The sequence below is a fragment of the Mytilus californianus genome, unplaced genomic scaffold (assembly GCF_021869535.1).
Source record: "Mytilus californianus isolate M0D057914Y unplaced genomic scaffold, xbMytCali1.0.p SCAF_11, whole genome shotgun sequence".
NCBI lineage: Eukaryota > Metazoa > Mollusca > Bivalvia > Mytilida > Mytilidae > Mytilus > Mytilus californianus.
In genome coordinates this window covers 39,309,390-39,324,646 of record NW_026262593.1, presented here as the reverse complement: position 1 = coordinate 39,324,646, position 15,257 = coordinate 39,309,390, and the positions used below count along the sequence as shown (strand labels likewise).

General features: G+C 32.0%; 1 protein-coding gene across 1 annotated transcript in view; it reads right to left on the bottom strand.

The window, feature by feature from the left end:
- The window catches only part of LOC127720044 (uncharacterized), a 136,057-nt gene extending 121,281 nt beyond the window's left edge, over positions 1-14,776 (bottom strand). Inside the window, exons 1-13 of the mRNA XM_052226450.1 lie at positions 14,740-14,776; positions 13,979-14,139; positions 11,466-11,618; positions 10,550-10,759; positions 9,643-9,685; positions 9,145-9,311; positions 8,346-8,519; positions 7,222-7,431; positions 5,663-5,869; positions 4,829-4,990; positions 4,389-4,595; positions 3,427-3,469; positions 2,051-2,214 (exon numbers count right to left, since the gene is read on the bottom strand). Coding sequence (XP_052082410.1) covers positions 2,051-2,214; positions 3,427-3,469; positions 4,389-4,595; positions 4,829-4,990; positions 5,663-5,869; positions 7,222-7,431; positions 8,346-8,519; positions 9,145-9,311; positions 9,643-9,685; positions 10,550-10,759; positions 11,466-11,618; positions 13,979-14,139; positions 14,740-14,750 — 1,912 coding nt within the window. The 5' untranslated portion in view covers positions 14,751-14,776. The remainder of the gene's footprint in view (positions 1-2,050; positions 2,215-3,426; positions 3,470-4,388; positions 4,596-4,828; positions 4,991-5,662; positions 5,870-7,221; positions 7,432-8,345; positions 8,520-9,144; positions 9,312-9,642; positions 9,686-10,549; positions 10,760-11,465; positions 11,619-13,978; positions 14,140-14,739) is intronic.
- Positions 14,777-15,257: the final 481 nt, after the last annotated feature.

Genomic DNA, 15,257 nt, shown 5'->3' with positions numbered 1-15,257 from the left:
AAGAAATGTAAAGATCAGTCATCAGTAGTGCAGTCTCTCATCATAAAGAATAATGTTCATGTGATTTAGTCTAGGAAACTGTCCAAACTGAAAAAGTGTCATTTCACCATAAAAACTGAAAAAGTGTCATTTCACCATAAAGAGGGACTACTAATGTACATGGACTTAAAGATCGAAAACTTTCAAAACTGAGAGCTCATGAATTGTTAATTGATAGTATACTCGAAAATTGGTGAGTTTAAAAATTTGTTTGTAACATCCATAATAAAATTTTTCAATCGGTGATAATTATTTCTACATAAAAAAAAAGACTTTTCAGAGGATAAAAACGGATGAAATGTGCTCTCAGAATGAACTTGTATTGTATAGTCATGAAACACTTGCCACTGGACATTAGACAAAAAAATAAATATCAACTATGTACAAATAGCCGTGTGCATGTACTGTTTACATAAGCGATAATATTTGTAACTGCATATTCATATAAGAACAAACTTTTTTTCTGTACATAGTTATTTTCATTAGCGTTCTTTGTTGCCGCTTTAAAAACACAACTTATCAGTTGTCTTTTGAACAGCACAAGCAAACATGCAACGTGAAAATAACTGTAGCAACCCACACCATTTCTCTTGACATTGACACAGGGATGTACCTGTTTTCATAATTACTATTTACCAGCACGTTTTTTGTTTTTATGAACTTGTATAATCAAAATAGATTCCTTACAGAGAATGCCCCAAACTTTACAGAGTTCTATTTGGATTACCAGTTTTCCTTTAAATGTCTAAAAAGTTCAAGAAATTAACTTTAAATAAATCACTCTTCAGTTAAGTACAACCATTGGTGAATAAAGACAACTAATTCTGCACACTGAACAAAGCATCACACACACAATCGTGTAAGCAGTATAGCCTAATTGGAGCCTTAACTTTCTTAATTCTCTGCTTTGGGACAGTTAAGTATCTTCATGTTAGTAATTCGACAAAACTTCACGAAGTACATTTTTTATGACAAAATGATTACAGTTAGATTGATATTCATGTTTTAGTCATACAAGATATGAGGTCTTTGTCTCTATCATTCTATGTGTTGTTTGAGTAAATATACAATGTATCCCACTATTTTCTCTAATACATGCCTACCAACCTACCTTGATAAATTGCATTACCTGTTCTTGGTCAATTGATGGACAGGGCCAAGTGAGTCCTAATGTATATATATAAAATGCACAATGGTGAAGGGGAATAGAAATATAGTCAGTTTGGTCTTCTTCCGACTGGCAGTAAACCCTTGCCTATATAGTTGGGCGTCCGTTTGGCTGTGCAGGATGTATGATTTTCAACTACAGTCAGACTATGGGCGTTAAATCAGATGCCTTGTGTAGAGAGAGTGACATGCTCTCTGCACGTTAAGAACAATAGCAACAACTCTTTGAGGGGCCATCGGTGGCCTGTTGTCTGAGCCTGTTGCAAGGCATAATTTCTGTCCCTTTCCAATATACTCTCATTGTCCAGTGGCTGTCCAAATTTCCTTGACCTTTTTTCATCCAAGACGGCCTCTATTACAGAACCTACCTATTGTATTTATTGTTATATTTTTTTCGTCCTGAACATGCATACATTTGCCACTGGAAGTTAAGCAAACATCAATAAATTAATTATTATATTAAAGTCTTTTAATTTAAAAAGATATAAAATGTTCTTCAATTATTCCATGTCGGGCTATTGGGGCGTCAGACTATTGGGGTGTCGGACCAATGTGGCGTCGGAATAATGGGCAGAGGTGGATTTAGGGGGGTGTGTGGGGCTGGGGCCCAGCCCCCCTTTTGTGGGAAAAATTTTGTTGATTATTTAGGGAATCACTGAAGCATGACTGAGAGGACCCCCTCTTATGGCAGTCAGTGGGCCCCCCTTATGAAAATTTCTGGATCCCCCACTGATGGGGTGTGGAAATAAAGGGGCTGCCCCTCAATTAGTTATACAGTTTTCAGGACATACAATTTTAGTTGTTGACTCCAGAGAAAACAGAAACTTAAGTCAGAGACTATTACCTTCTTTGACAAATCCACCATTATTACTGCACTGCATTATTGGTAGCATCATATTCTCCAGTATTACATAGTACTGTTCACAGGAATGTTGACTCTCTGTACATATACTTATATTCTTTGATATCAGATATGAATGTTCCCTTTCTAGGTAGTAGATAATCAATCTAAAAAAATAAAATGTGTGAGCCTTCTGTCAGGAAGACATGTGTCACCTGCAGTCTCCAAGAAATACAAGCTTCAATGGCTAACCCATGTTTTTGTATAGGAAATCCAAAACTCACTCAAGCAAAAATTAGGTGGAACTGCTTTAGTGGATAAGTCAATTGGTTTTCTATTTTAAATTGTTATACATTTTGTCATACTAGGGTCTTTTACAGCTAACTGCACCATCTAGGTTTTGCTCATTGTCTAAAGCCTGTATGGTTGCCTATAGTTGTTAACATTTTCTTCCTTTGGTCTTTTCTGGATAGTTGTCATGGCAATCATACCATATCACTTTATTATTTTTTTCTTCTTCATAAAACTTATATCTCCCCTCCATCTAAGAAGATATCCAGTAATGAAAGGGCACAACAAGCAAATTTCAATACTGGAAAGGTACCGTCATGGCAAATAAGAATATAAATGGTTAATAGGTTGGAGTCTAAACTGATTTCAATATATCTATTAATTTATGATATGAGGAGGATAGGGCATGACTCCCAATCCAATCTATTTTATGAAGACGTTCATTTATCATCCAGAATTAAGCCACATCATTTTGAAATTTTCATATAATCAAGAACCATATCTATTGAAGAGGAAATGTTAAAATGTTGAAAATAAAACTTGAACTATGTTTAGTGGTCCAAAACACTCCATTAATATTTGTATCCTGCTTGTGTATTGTTTCTAGATTAAACATCCATAAAACACCAAAATAATTCAAACAATCAAGGTCCATAACTCCAAAACTGTAATCACAAAAGAAAAAGACTAAAATCTAACTATTAAAACTAGTATTTAATGGTCCAAAACACTCTATGAATACTTAAATCAATATCATGAAGTAGTTCTCTGTTTATAATCTCCAAACCAGTGACAAAAGATGACCAGAGGTAAACCAGCACAGTCCTCCCTTACAGAGGGTAAACCAGCACAGTCCTCCCTTACAGAGGTAATAGACATCTATATAAGTGGAATGAACCAGAAAAATCAAACCAGTTTTTACAGTTATAACATTAATATTAATTAATTGTTATAGGACATAACCAACAGGTAAAGAGTGACTACTGGATAAAACTTAAACATAAGATTTTATTCTTATGTGTTGTTGGAACCAAATTAAAGCCAACCATAATGCAATGTCTAAATATGAAGAACCTCTGTATACATACTCTATGTTAGCAATTCCTGCTAAAGAAAACTGTTGAAGTTCACCTAAAATATACAAAATAATAAAATTTTATGACAACTGATTATATATTTGCATTCACATTAACATTTGTATAATACTAGCATCGCCTTTACAATGTATTTATTGGTAAAATGCAACTATGATAAGAGAGAGAAAATTGAACTAAAAGATATAACTAATGCATAAGTTTAGAATTCATTATTCAAAGGTTTAGAATTCATTATTCAAAAGGGATTGCAGTCAATTTATCTATTACAGAAATTATAAAAAATATTAATTACTTCTTTTCTGTTTCTAGATGAAATAGTACTAGTATATTGGATAGTCAAATGTCTCAAAATCATATATGATATGTATCACCCTAACCAATTTTCAATCTTAACTGACTAATGAAAGACATTTCACAAATTTTATATTCTTTTCAGGTTCAAAATACAAGTAAAATGCTGACACTGTCAACTGATGTTCTCTGAACTGCACATTCTTTTAGAAAAAACATTTTTATTTCAAGGGATCAAAATACTTGTATGCTTGGAGGGACAAATAAACATGTACTATACAATGTATTGAATACATCGCATCCGAAATCAATAGTCTTCTTCCCTTTATCTCAATCTGTATAAATTTCATTCCAATTAAGCAAGGAAAACTCGAGCTACCATCCACAAAACATCTTCCCCTTTTAATTTTTAATTTAAGTAACTTTGACCTTTGACCTATATTATTTGCATCTTTTCCTTCCCTTTATTTTCAATCTGTATAAATTTCATTCCAATCAAGCAAGAGAAATGCAACTTATCATCTGAAATCCATTTGCGTGGGACACAAGGACTAGGGACTGAGCATAAAAATTAAACTGCCTAATATTAACGAAATCATACATTAACCAACTGAAAAACAAATTAACATTGTTGTGTAGATTTTTTTATGAATAAAACTTACCAAAAGAAAATTCACTTATAGAAGTGTTAAACGCAAAGTCTTCAATGCCAATAGTAACAACATAAGAACATGGATCAATTAGAACTATGGTATGGAAGTCTCTGTTTAACTTGTTGGAATGGACACAACACTCAATACCAGTACATAATGCTGACAGATGACAAGGGATCTCAACCAAATCCAGATCTGATACATTCAAAGGACATGCTGCAAAACAATATTACATCTCATCTTTGAATTACAATTATCAATGTTATCAAATAACATATCTGCATGACTATGGCTGTATCTTTTAAAAATATAATGAAGAACCAACTAGTTTTCTTTACATTGATTACAAAATTTTAGGTTCACAATATGTCAGATGGAAATATAAAAATCAGTTCTCCTGTTATGACATATTATATTGATAAATTAATAATACATTGTACTATAAATACCATTTGTGAAAATTGAGTGTTTGAACTTTGAAATATTTTCCCCACATTGATCATCCTGTAAATATGGAGCTATGCCAGTATCTTCAAACAGTAGTAGCTGTCCATAAACTGGCAGTGGTAGAGACATATTTTCTTTCTCCAGCCAGTTTGTTAGGGAAAAGTCTGAAAAAAAAATTGCTTTTAATGTTCTATGCTTTAAATTTAAGGTTTTGAGAAATCCAGCACCAAGTAAAACAAGCAAAACTTTTCAAGGCAGTAAATAAAATGAAGTGTTATTGATCAGGTGCATTTCAATATATTATCTTAGAATGTTTGACACAAACTGGCCAAATCAATAACTTAAGAATTTTCAAAATATTTAGTTTCCAATAGTTTACTACAAGCTGTGATTTTACTGGTTTTAGGCTTGGGAATGGACTATTATAGGATTTCAATATTTTGCAACAGAAAAATCCCAAAATTGTTCAGACAAAGAAAAAAAAAACAAAGAAAAAAAAACAATCATAGGGATACAAAGCATAAGGCCTTCAACCAAGAAAAGTTTGGCGTATTCCACAAAAATCCATCTATATATTAAATAAATGGAGAATGTGTCCATGGGACACAGATGATGCCCCACTTGCATATAACATTATAAAGGGACACAACTCAAGAACAGTAAAAGTGACGCAACCCAAATTGGAACTTGATTTGTGTTTTGTGGTAATAAGCATTGTGAATAAGTTTCAGAACAGAAACTAATTTTGGGACAGACAGACAGACAAGGGTAGCACTTAATGCCCCCTCTGCTATGGTGGAGGCATAAAAAAGACCTGAAAAACAACAATAACTTACTTGATATATAATAGCTGTTATCCCATGCACACAAAGCCTTGGTAAGCCAAGTGTTATCAAGTATCTGTGTTGACACATGACAAGATTTGTTGTTTTCAAAACAAATGCTCATGTTTAGGCTCACTAAGAACTTGTTCTCTCCACTGAAATCATCTATCTTATAAGACAGACGCAAAACACCAGCAAGCCAGAAATCTTCCTGTTTACCTTAAAAAAATAAAAATAAATATATAATAACAAGAATTACATTTCAATGTCCCTGTTAGTCGATTAAATAACATTTAAGTTAAAAAACAGAAATGGTTAAACTGGATTTCTTACATAATACAGCCATGTTAAATTTAAAATCATTATATAAAATCTACAGCGGATACCATGGAAATCTGCAACAAACCAGTGTACAATCATTGTTGTTCTTCAATTAACCATATCAAATATCAGTCAAGATCAGGGCTTCCAAAATTATTTTTAGCCAGCCGGACATTTTATATATTATCCCGATTTTAATCCCTTAAGACTAAATAAATAAAAGGCAATTATGGTAATCAGTTGCCCATCCCAATGATTGACATTAAAAAAAAACGATATTAAACTTTCTTTGATTCAAATTCGAAGTTCTGACGTAAACTGTTAAATTGGCAGTGCATCATTCGAAGTGTGCAACATCAGCGTACTTATATCTGCTTAGACTCTTTATTTGTGCAAAATAACGTTGTCAAAAACTTTACTTTCGTTTTTAAATCTAAACCAGATGTTATCTTGACAATGGTAAAACATGGACCAGAGACGGATACGTAAATTCCGTGTACGTTCGCAAAGCATGAATGAGTGTAAGTAGCTCTTTCTACGTTATTTCTTCAAGAATATATTCGAAATAAACGTGAGATAAAGGTATCAATGACAATTTAAGCATTTTTTGAAGAAATTAGGTTGCATAATTAAATTTCACACCTGCGCACACGTGTACTAGTTCAAACAGAGACATGTCTCTGGTTCAAACAACGTGGTTATGACGATTTTTCATTTTCACCTTTTTAATTTTTTCATCAAATCATATTTGTAAACGTATGTCTGATAATTTAAATCTTTTTAACTAAATTAATTAGATACAAACCGCTTAAATGTAAGAAAATAACTTTGAATAGACCGATCAATGTTAGGTTCAAAATAGTTTACCTGTCACCTGAACAGGTAAATTTCAGCTGTTCGACAACTAATTAGCCTTGATTAAAATGAGAAGGTATTAAAGTAGGGGTTGTTTTGATAGTACTTAATTATCATGTCACTTTTATGACCGGAAATGTGTGGCTGTTAAAGGCAAAATGTTGGGTCAAAAAGATCGCGAATTATGTTAAAATGACCGTTTCTTAAGCCTTGAAAATTAAAAAGTAGATGTCCGTTTCATGCTTTGCCCAGCCGGACTTTTACCGGACATTATACAATGTCCGGAATATATGACCGTTTTGGAAGCCTTGGTCAAGATGTGATGTGTTCCAATCAAGTACAAAGGATTAGTTTTTACAGAAAAAGAGTTTTAAAAATATATTCATATAACATACCCCATTGATAGTCACTGAATGAAATGTTTCTGTGAAACCTTTCAGTGCCCACTGTGATGATTTGTTTACAAGAATCTATATTTAAGTAGGTATGGAAGGAGTATGGAATAAAGTCTACATCTACACAACATTCCACTTTGGTACAACTTGTATCTAAGGAGCATGTGGTTGGTTCTGGAATCTGTGAAAGGGTGATACTGTTTGTACATCCTGGAATAAATAAATTAAAATTGAAAATTTAACAACATTTCTGCATAGTTCACTATGTTGAGCAGGTAGATTTTAATTTTTTTCAAGATTTGTAATTTTCCAAGTTAAAAAGGGGCATAACTCTAGAATGGTAAATGGTGTGTTATCTAGGGTAATTAGTCTTCAACCTCTGAAAATTTTTAGTCTGCCCTTCCACAAAATATTTAATTAGAATTTTTTTAAATATTTTTGAACTTTCGAAAATTCCCCCTGACAACCGATCAGACAATAGTTTTAAGTTGACCAAATGGATAAAAGTACATTAAATAATGCTCAATAGCTAGTATATACAGTTGTCTTTTAAAATACGACAGGCATATATAGATCGTAATGATACTATGTGGATAAATTTATCGGTTTTCAAGAGCTAAATTGACAGCGCGTCATCACTACAATGGCTTCCATTTTTACGATTATAAAAATTAGGTGGCGTAATGGGGAGATAATTTTGACGAAGGGGAATCCTGACTGTGTAAAGGGGCATAATTCTAGAACTGTAAGTGACTCACTGCCCAAATTCGAACTCTGTCTGAATGTTGTGGATCGTAGCAGTATGGATGAGTTTCATAAAATTTGGATGAGAAAAACTTATGTTAGAGTGTGGAAATGAAAAGATTTACAATTTTCCAAGTTATAAAGGGACATAACTCTAGAACGGTAAGTGACTCTCTGCCCAAATTCGGACTCTGTCTGCAGGTTTTGGTTCTTAGCATTGTGTTTGAGTATCATAAAATTTGCATGAAGCAAACTTAAGTTAGATGGCAGAAACCAAAATGAGAGGGACGAAAGGGTATCACTTATTGCCCCAGTTGCCTAGGCGGGGGCATAAAAATTTACAATCAAATATATACAAATACGGAATATAAATTGTTTACCTTTATTCCAACCAAGGGAACTTGGGTAAAATGGTGATGAATGTCTTGAACATTGTTCAACATGTAGGTATGATGAAATTCCTAAGTCATTTAGTAGTTCAGAAATCATCCAATCTTGTAACTGTGATCCAGGAGCCATTAAATGCTGATGATACCAACTCTCCAAAGAGAATCCTATAAAACAGATGTTAGTCTTGACATATCTTCAAGTATAATATGATGTTTTATTCTGAACTCAGTTAAATAAAGTTTGACAATGAAATTAATTTAAAACACAGCTGGCAACAGTTACAAAATAAAGTTCAAACAAAGTGACAGCCATTTTATGTCAAAACCATACCTTATACTGACTTGTGCTGAACAATTCAGCATACCTTAAATTGCATATTAAAACCCACTGGTGGCCAGAAGTTTTGTAGCACAAAAACAGGTATTTCTGATCTAAGGGAAAATATGCCCTCCTATTTCAAACTTTCAACAATGGTTCTACAGTGATCCCCAGTCCATAAGCTTATTTTTGATAGGAAAATTACCCAAGTATTTTACTTATTTACAAAGTTACAGCTATGTGTAGGAACTATTTTGTTTAAAATATGTACTATTTCATGTTCTTTCTAACTGGGCCCAAATTAGGGGTTCTTTACCAAGAACAATGGCCAATGCATATAGTTTGACTGAAGACTTGGTGTTGAATTATAGGTGTTTGAGTCAAGAAAGTGTGAGAAATTGAAATAATTCATCTATCCTCTGTAAAATATTATCAAAAAGTTGCTTTTTATAAACATTTTTATTTTAATACCTGGAGTTCTGAACCCACTTCTCCATTCACACTGCTGTTTTGGTAATTTAATGTTTTGTAGAATGGTGTACTTTTCATCACATTGAGACTCTGTACTCTCATAACAAAACCTAATTCTCATATTTACAAGGTAATACCTCTCTGTGTACAGGTCTTCTATGCTGTATCTGTAAAAAAACATTTTGTGGTTTGTAGATTGGACACCCCAGATCATTTTTCCATATTATACTTAATAAATTCCATGTACAATGTTTAACTAAAATCCATAAGACCATTATCTTAATGTAATGAAGCTTTCTATATTTTCATGGACTATTTCATTACACCTTCAGCAACCATGCATGTTGAAGGCAGGAATTATTTAAAAAATAAAAATGAAAAACATAAAATTATTGGAACTAAAATAGAAATAGATGTACTCAATAAATATGCCTCTGAATTGTAGCAATTTTTCATGTTAATATTTAAATGACTCTCAAAGTAAATACATTTACTTACTCAACTCGTACTATTCCTTGTAAGCTAAAGGAATAATGAGCACCTGACATAAAAAAGATAAAAGAAATCAGCTAACAAATCTCATAAAAGGACTTCTACAACTTAATAAATATCACTAGATTAAAAAATATATGGTAAATTCAGAAATTATTGTAAGCATTTATCAATGCGATTATATGTATATTTGTATCCGATACCAGAATGCCAGTTCTTATTATTGCAATAATCGCCCAATCCAAGTAGTTGCAATAATAAAAACCTCACAATAAGTTCTGAATTTACAGTAACTAGAACTTTAATCTATGTTGTAAGAACAAGATATGCCTGTCACCAAGCAATCATTATAAAGTTTCAAGTAAACAATTGGAAAAGTTATACAAAAGTGAAAATATTTATAAATAAAAATTTAAGTTTGGGTTTTGCTCATTGTTGAAGACAATATTGTGACCTATAGATGCTTACAATCCACATCGTTTTGTCTCTGGCGGATATTTGTCTAATTGGTAATCATAACACCTCTGGCAGATATTTGTCTAATTGGCAATCATAATACATCTCCTTATTTTTATATTAGTTTCAATTACAAACCAGTGGGGTGGGGATGTTATCCTAAAATAAAAACACTTAAGATTATTTCATTAACCATTGATCCTACTTATATTGTTTTCTCATATGCCCTGTTTAAAAAAAAAAACAGTTATCATAATTGTTTGGCAGGTTTATAGGATATGCACTTATAATTTAACTGAAAAATGTGTATGTAGACAAGATTCAGTCTGTCCAGGCATTGAGACATAGTTGACAGGGTATACATGTAATGGGATGACAAAATAATTCAAAGGCCATATAACCCACTTTACCAGTGAATAACATTCAGCTTTTAACACAATACAGATGAGTATCTTACCCCATTGGAAATCCAGTAAAGTGTCATTGTACTGTACTTTCTCTATACTAATACTTATTCTTTTAGAACAGCTGTCCAAAAGAAATGAGATTTCAAATGTCTGTTGTAACAAAGTATTGAAGACACAACACTGAATCCCTGTGCAGGTATCTGTGATATAGCAGGAAACTTCAGCTGGTAACTCCATTAAAGTCATGTTCATAGCACAATCTACAAAAATAAACAACACTGTGAAAGTACTTGTATTCATGGTTTACATTTTTAGCTGCGGCAAATTGAATGCTTCTTCCTGTAATTTGATAAAAGAACGGCAATCATATCTATACAACAGCTGTGGAGTAGGGCCTAACTATCCTTTATTAAAACAAACAAGTTATTTTGGTATTCAAAGTACATTCAAAATACATTGAGTCAAAACTGATGCACTATCCAATTTCAGGAAAGTGTAACTTTCCTAGAGTATTAATTTTTATTTAGTTTAGTTTTGGATTTTCCCCTCCAAATATTTTCCCCTGTTCATCTTAATAGGTATGAAGCTGGTTGATAGATACAGTAAATTCAGAAATGATTGCAAGGTTTTAATACTGGGTGAGTATCTCAAATCAATAATAAGAACTCACATTCTAATATCTGATACATATATTTGTATGCAGATTTTCCTGAAATCGCAATAATTAATCTTGCATTTCTGTCCATTCTTAGAAAATAGCAATAATAAATGCACACAATTATTTCTGAATTTACAGTAGTACTAGAGTAACAGAACTGAATAGATGTTTACATTTTCAGTGATTCTATAGCTGACTAGCTAACATATACTAGCTATGTAATTGATTCAATTCATCCATTTAAATGAAATTCCTTTTGTTTGCAGTTTACTTGTGAATTATTAAATAAAAGAATAATTAACACATACCTTTAGTCCAGCTACTGTTTGATCTTGAGCATTTATTATCTAGAAAGTAATGTCCTATATTTGTCTCTTCGTACAGTTGATATAAAATATTCCATGGAAGAGAATCTACAATTTTATAATGTTTCTTCTCTAGCCAGTCAGTCAGTGAAAAATCTGCAATAAAAAGAGAATGAAATTGAATAAAAAAAATGGGGAATGTGTCCATGGGACACAGATGATGCCCCCGCTTGCATATCATATAAATTTATAAAGGGACATAAATGAAGAAGGGTTAAAGTGATGCTACCTAAATTTGTACTTGATCTGAGTTTTGTGGTAATAAGTATTATGTATAAGTTTCATAACATTTGGTTGAGGCAAACTTAAGTTAGAGAACGGAAACGAAAAATTCAGCAATTTTTCCATTTGTAAAGGGGCATAACTCTAGAACAGTACCACCAAAATTCAAACTTGATCTGTATTTTGTGTTAATAAGCATTGTGTATAAGTTTCATAACATTTGGTTGAGGCTAACTTAAGTTAGAGAACAGAAACGAAAAATTCAGCAATTTTTCCATTTGTAAAGGGGCATAACTCTAGAACGGTAAAGTGACACCACCAACGCTACGGCGGGGGCATAAAAAACACAAAGGAAATACATTAGACACTTCTGACATTAGAGGCAATCTCCATGAAAGTCCACCTTACATGTCCTGTATTTAGGTTATATTAGTGAATCATTTTCTCTAGTCTCGAAAGTAATGAAACAAACAAGAATATATAACATTATGTATTAATAAGCATATGTGCTTTGGTTGTGAATAGTAAACATGCAACATTAAACTACGGTTTAAGATATAGGTTCCAACTTGTGGTGGTGAACAAAATAACAAACCATGTATCATAAAAATTAAAGAAATTTCTCAGGTACATGTAAAGCGAATTCCTGTTATATTTCATTTGAATAAATTATCTGGACGTACAAAAGCATAATGTGCATGCTTTTTTGATTTTCATGAAGGATTGTGTTTCTTTCCAATAATTTTCTTCAAAAACAAGAATTGTAACACAAATTGTTTTTTTAAATTTATTCTAAAATGGGTAAAGAAATAAAGCTATATAAAACTAGAGGTTCTAAAGAGCCTGTTTCGCTCACCTTGGTCTAAATGCATATTCAACAATGGACACTCTCCAACATTGTAGACGAGAATAAAATTCATGACAAAAATCTCTGTTTTGTTGATCTTGTATTGCTGATCATTTAGTCTGTTTAATTTCTCTCTATCTTCTTTAGTTTGTGTTCAAAACACAAAAGAGGGTAAAAAGTAAAAAAAAAAAATCCTCATTTAAGGGCAATCACTCCTATAAAGAGTGAGTCTACAAACTATATCGGCAAAATTTGACTTGTTAGTAGATCTTGCCTAGCTGATAATTTTTGTGATTTATAGTATCTATTTATCTATTATAATTTTTATCATATAAGGCTTAACGCAAAAATAATGGTAAAAATCGTCATAAAAGGGCAAGAACTCCAATAAGGAGTCTCTCGATTTCCTCCATATTATCTTAGCTGTAGATCTTGTCTTGCTGATTATTCTTGATTATTTAAGTTTGTATCTATCTATGACAGTTTTTACGATATAAGGCAAAAACGCAAAAAATTGGTAAAAATCGTCATCAAAGGGCAATAACTCTAATAAGGAGTCGACTGACAATTTCAACCATGTTAAGACTTATTTATAGAACTTGTCTTGCTGATCATTTTGCAATTTAAAATTTCTCTCTATCTATTATAGTTTAAAGATAATAGGCAAAAATGAAAGAAATGGTAAAATTTGTCATTTAAGGGCAATAACTCCTATAAGAAGTCGTCTGACAGTTTTGACATATATGAACAATTGGTAGAGCTCAACATTCTAAATATTTTTGCTCCTGTCAGATCCTCTATTTGTAAAAATTTTTAACGGTTTTCAAAATAACAGACAAAACTTGCATTATACCACTATGTTCTATTTTTAGCCTTGTCTGCCATCTTGGTTGGCAGGTGAGGTCTTCTGACACATTTTTTAAACTAGATCCAATGATGATTATGGCCAAGTTTGGTTAAATTTGGGCCAGCAGTTTCAGAGAAGATTTTTGTAAAAGTTAAGAGACTATGCTGGACACCAAGTGATGAGAAAAGCTAAAAATGTACAACTACAAACAAATTTAAATAATTTTAAAACTTTTGAAGTGAAATAATAATTCTTGCATTTAATCCATTTTGCATAAATGTGCAATAATCAAAGGTGTAAAATAAGATCAATTTGATTATTTTCACACTAAAAATGTTCGATTATAAAAATTAAATTTTCACTGCATTCTTAATCTAAACTGCTGAAGTAAAAAAAAACATTGGACACCTGTTTTTTTACGCCCCTTGCTCTCAATTCAATGCAATGGGAGACAAAAAAAATTATCATAAAAGCAACCTCATCCTCAACCCTCCCCAAAAAATCAACAAAAAAAACACGTTCACAAAAATGTACACATACTTGCAATATAAAAATCAGATGTCCAATCACAGGCTGCTTTTGGAAGAAGGTCGTTGTTCATTATAACACTATATACTGGTTCACTTCTTGCATCAAAATTAGTTGATGCATTTAGGCTGATAAGATATAATTTTTCTTCATACAAATTTTCAATTAAGAACCTGTGAAAAAGAAAAGAAAAGACAAAATCGTAAATATGCCTATGAACCACAACCAAGCACGACTAACTGTTTGCACACATTTCTATAGTCACCAAACAGTTGGATTGCTGTGTGAACCGTTTTATGAAGGTCTTTTATAGTATTACTGTACTATATTATCATTATTTTAGCATTAATCCATTTTATTTGATGTGTTAGACATGAAAAAAAAAAAACCCCAAAACATGCAAAATTTTATTCTAACATGGTTAAAAATGTTGCATAACCAATTCAAATTTATCCAAACATTATTAAAAGATATCAAGAGTGTTTTGCTTTACTCAAAAGAGATCTTCTAAATGAAGAGATTGCAATTACGATTTACCCTCTATTGAAAAGTCCTTAAAACTGACTTAGTTAATTCCTCAAATAACATTAAATCTCCTATCTGAAAGACCAAAAACTGAAACTGACTGACAATACAAATGAAAATAACAGTTAAAAAATATTATTATTGGTCAAATACCAAGATTGATTTTTCTGATGAAAATGGACCAATAATTAAGTAGAGCCTTGCCCTCAATTTGCTTTAATCCTCTTAAACTAAATTCAAAAACTTACGATATCTGCATAACACCATACAGATCTAAAACTTTCTGCGATCCTAAAAAAATAAAAATGAAAATGGTTTGTACAAATTAAAAAGGATTTATTCACAAAGGAGGAGGTTCACTAAGGGCTTAAAATGGCCCAGGCAAAAAATACTACAAATTTCACTTAAAGAAAGTTGAGATATTACTATTATTACAAAATAACTTCTTATTGTCACCTCACATTAAAAATTACGAAGTAATGACCACTTAGTTATGCCTTATTTGTGTCGAAACGTCAGTTTTGGTTCTTTTTTTCACAAACTCACATGCAGTATTTGATTTACATTTAAAAAAAATCAACCATCCAGACATTTGATGTACAAAAACGCTGCATTTTATTTTATTCTAAAATGTGAATATGAAAAGATGATTTGATTTTTGGTGTTTTAACGCCACTTTTAAGCACCGCTTTTGGGCTATTTCGTGGCGGCCAGTTTTTATTGGTGGAGGAAGCCGGAGTGCCCGGAGAAAACCACGACCTTTGAT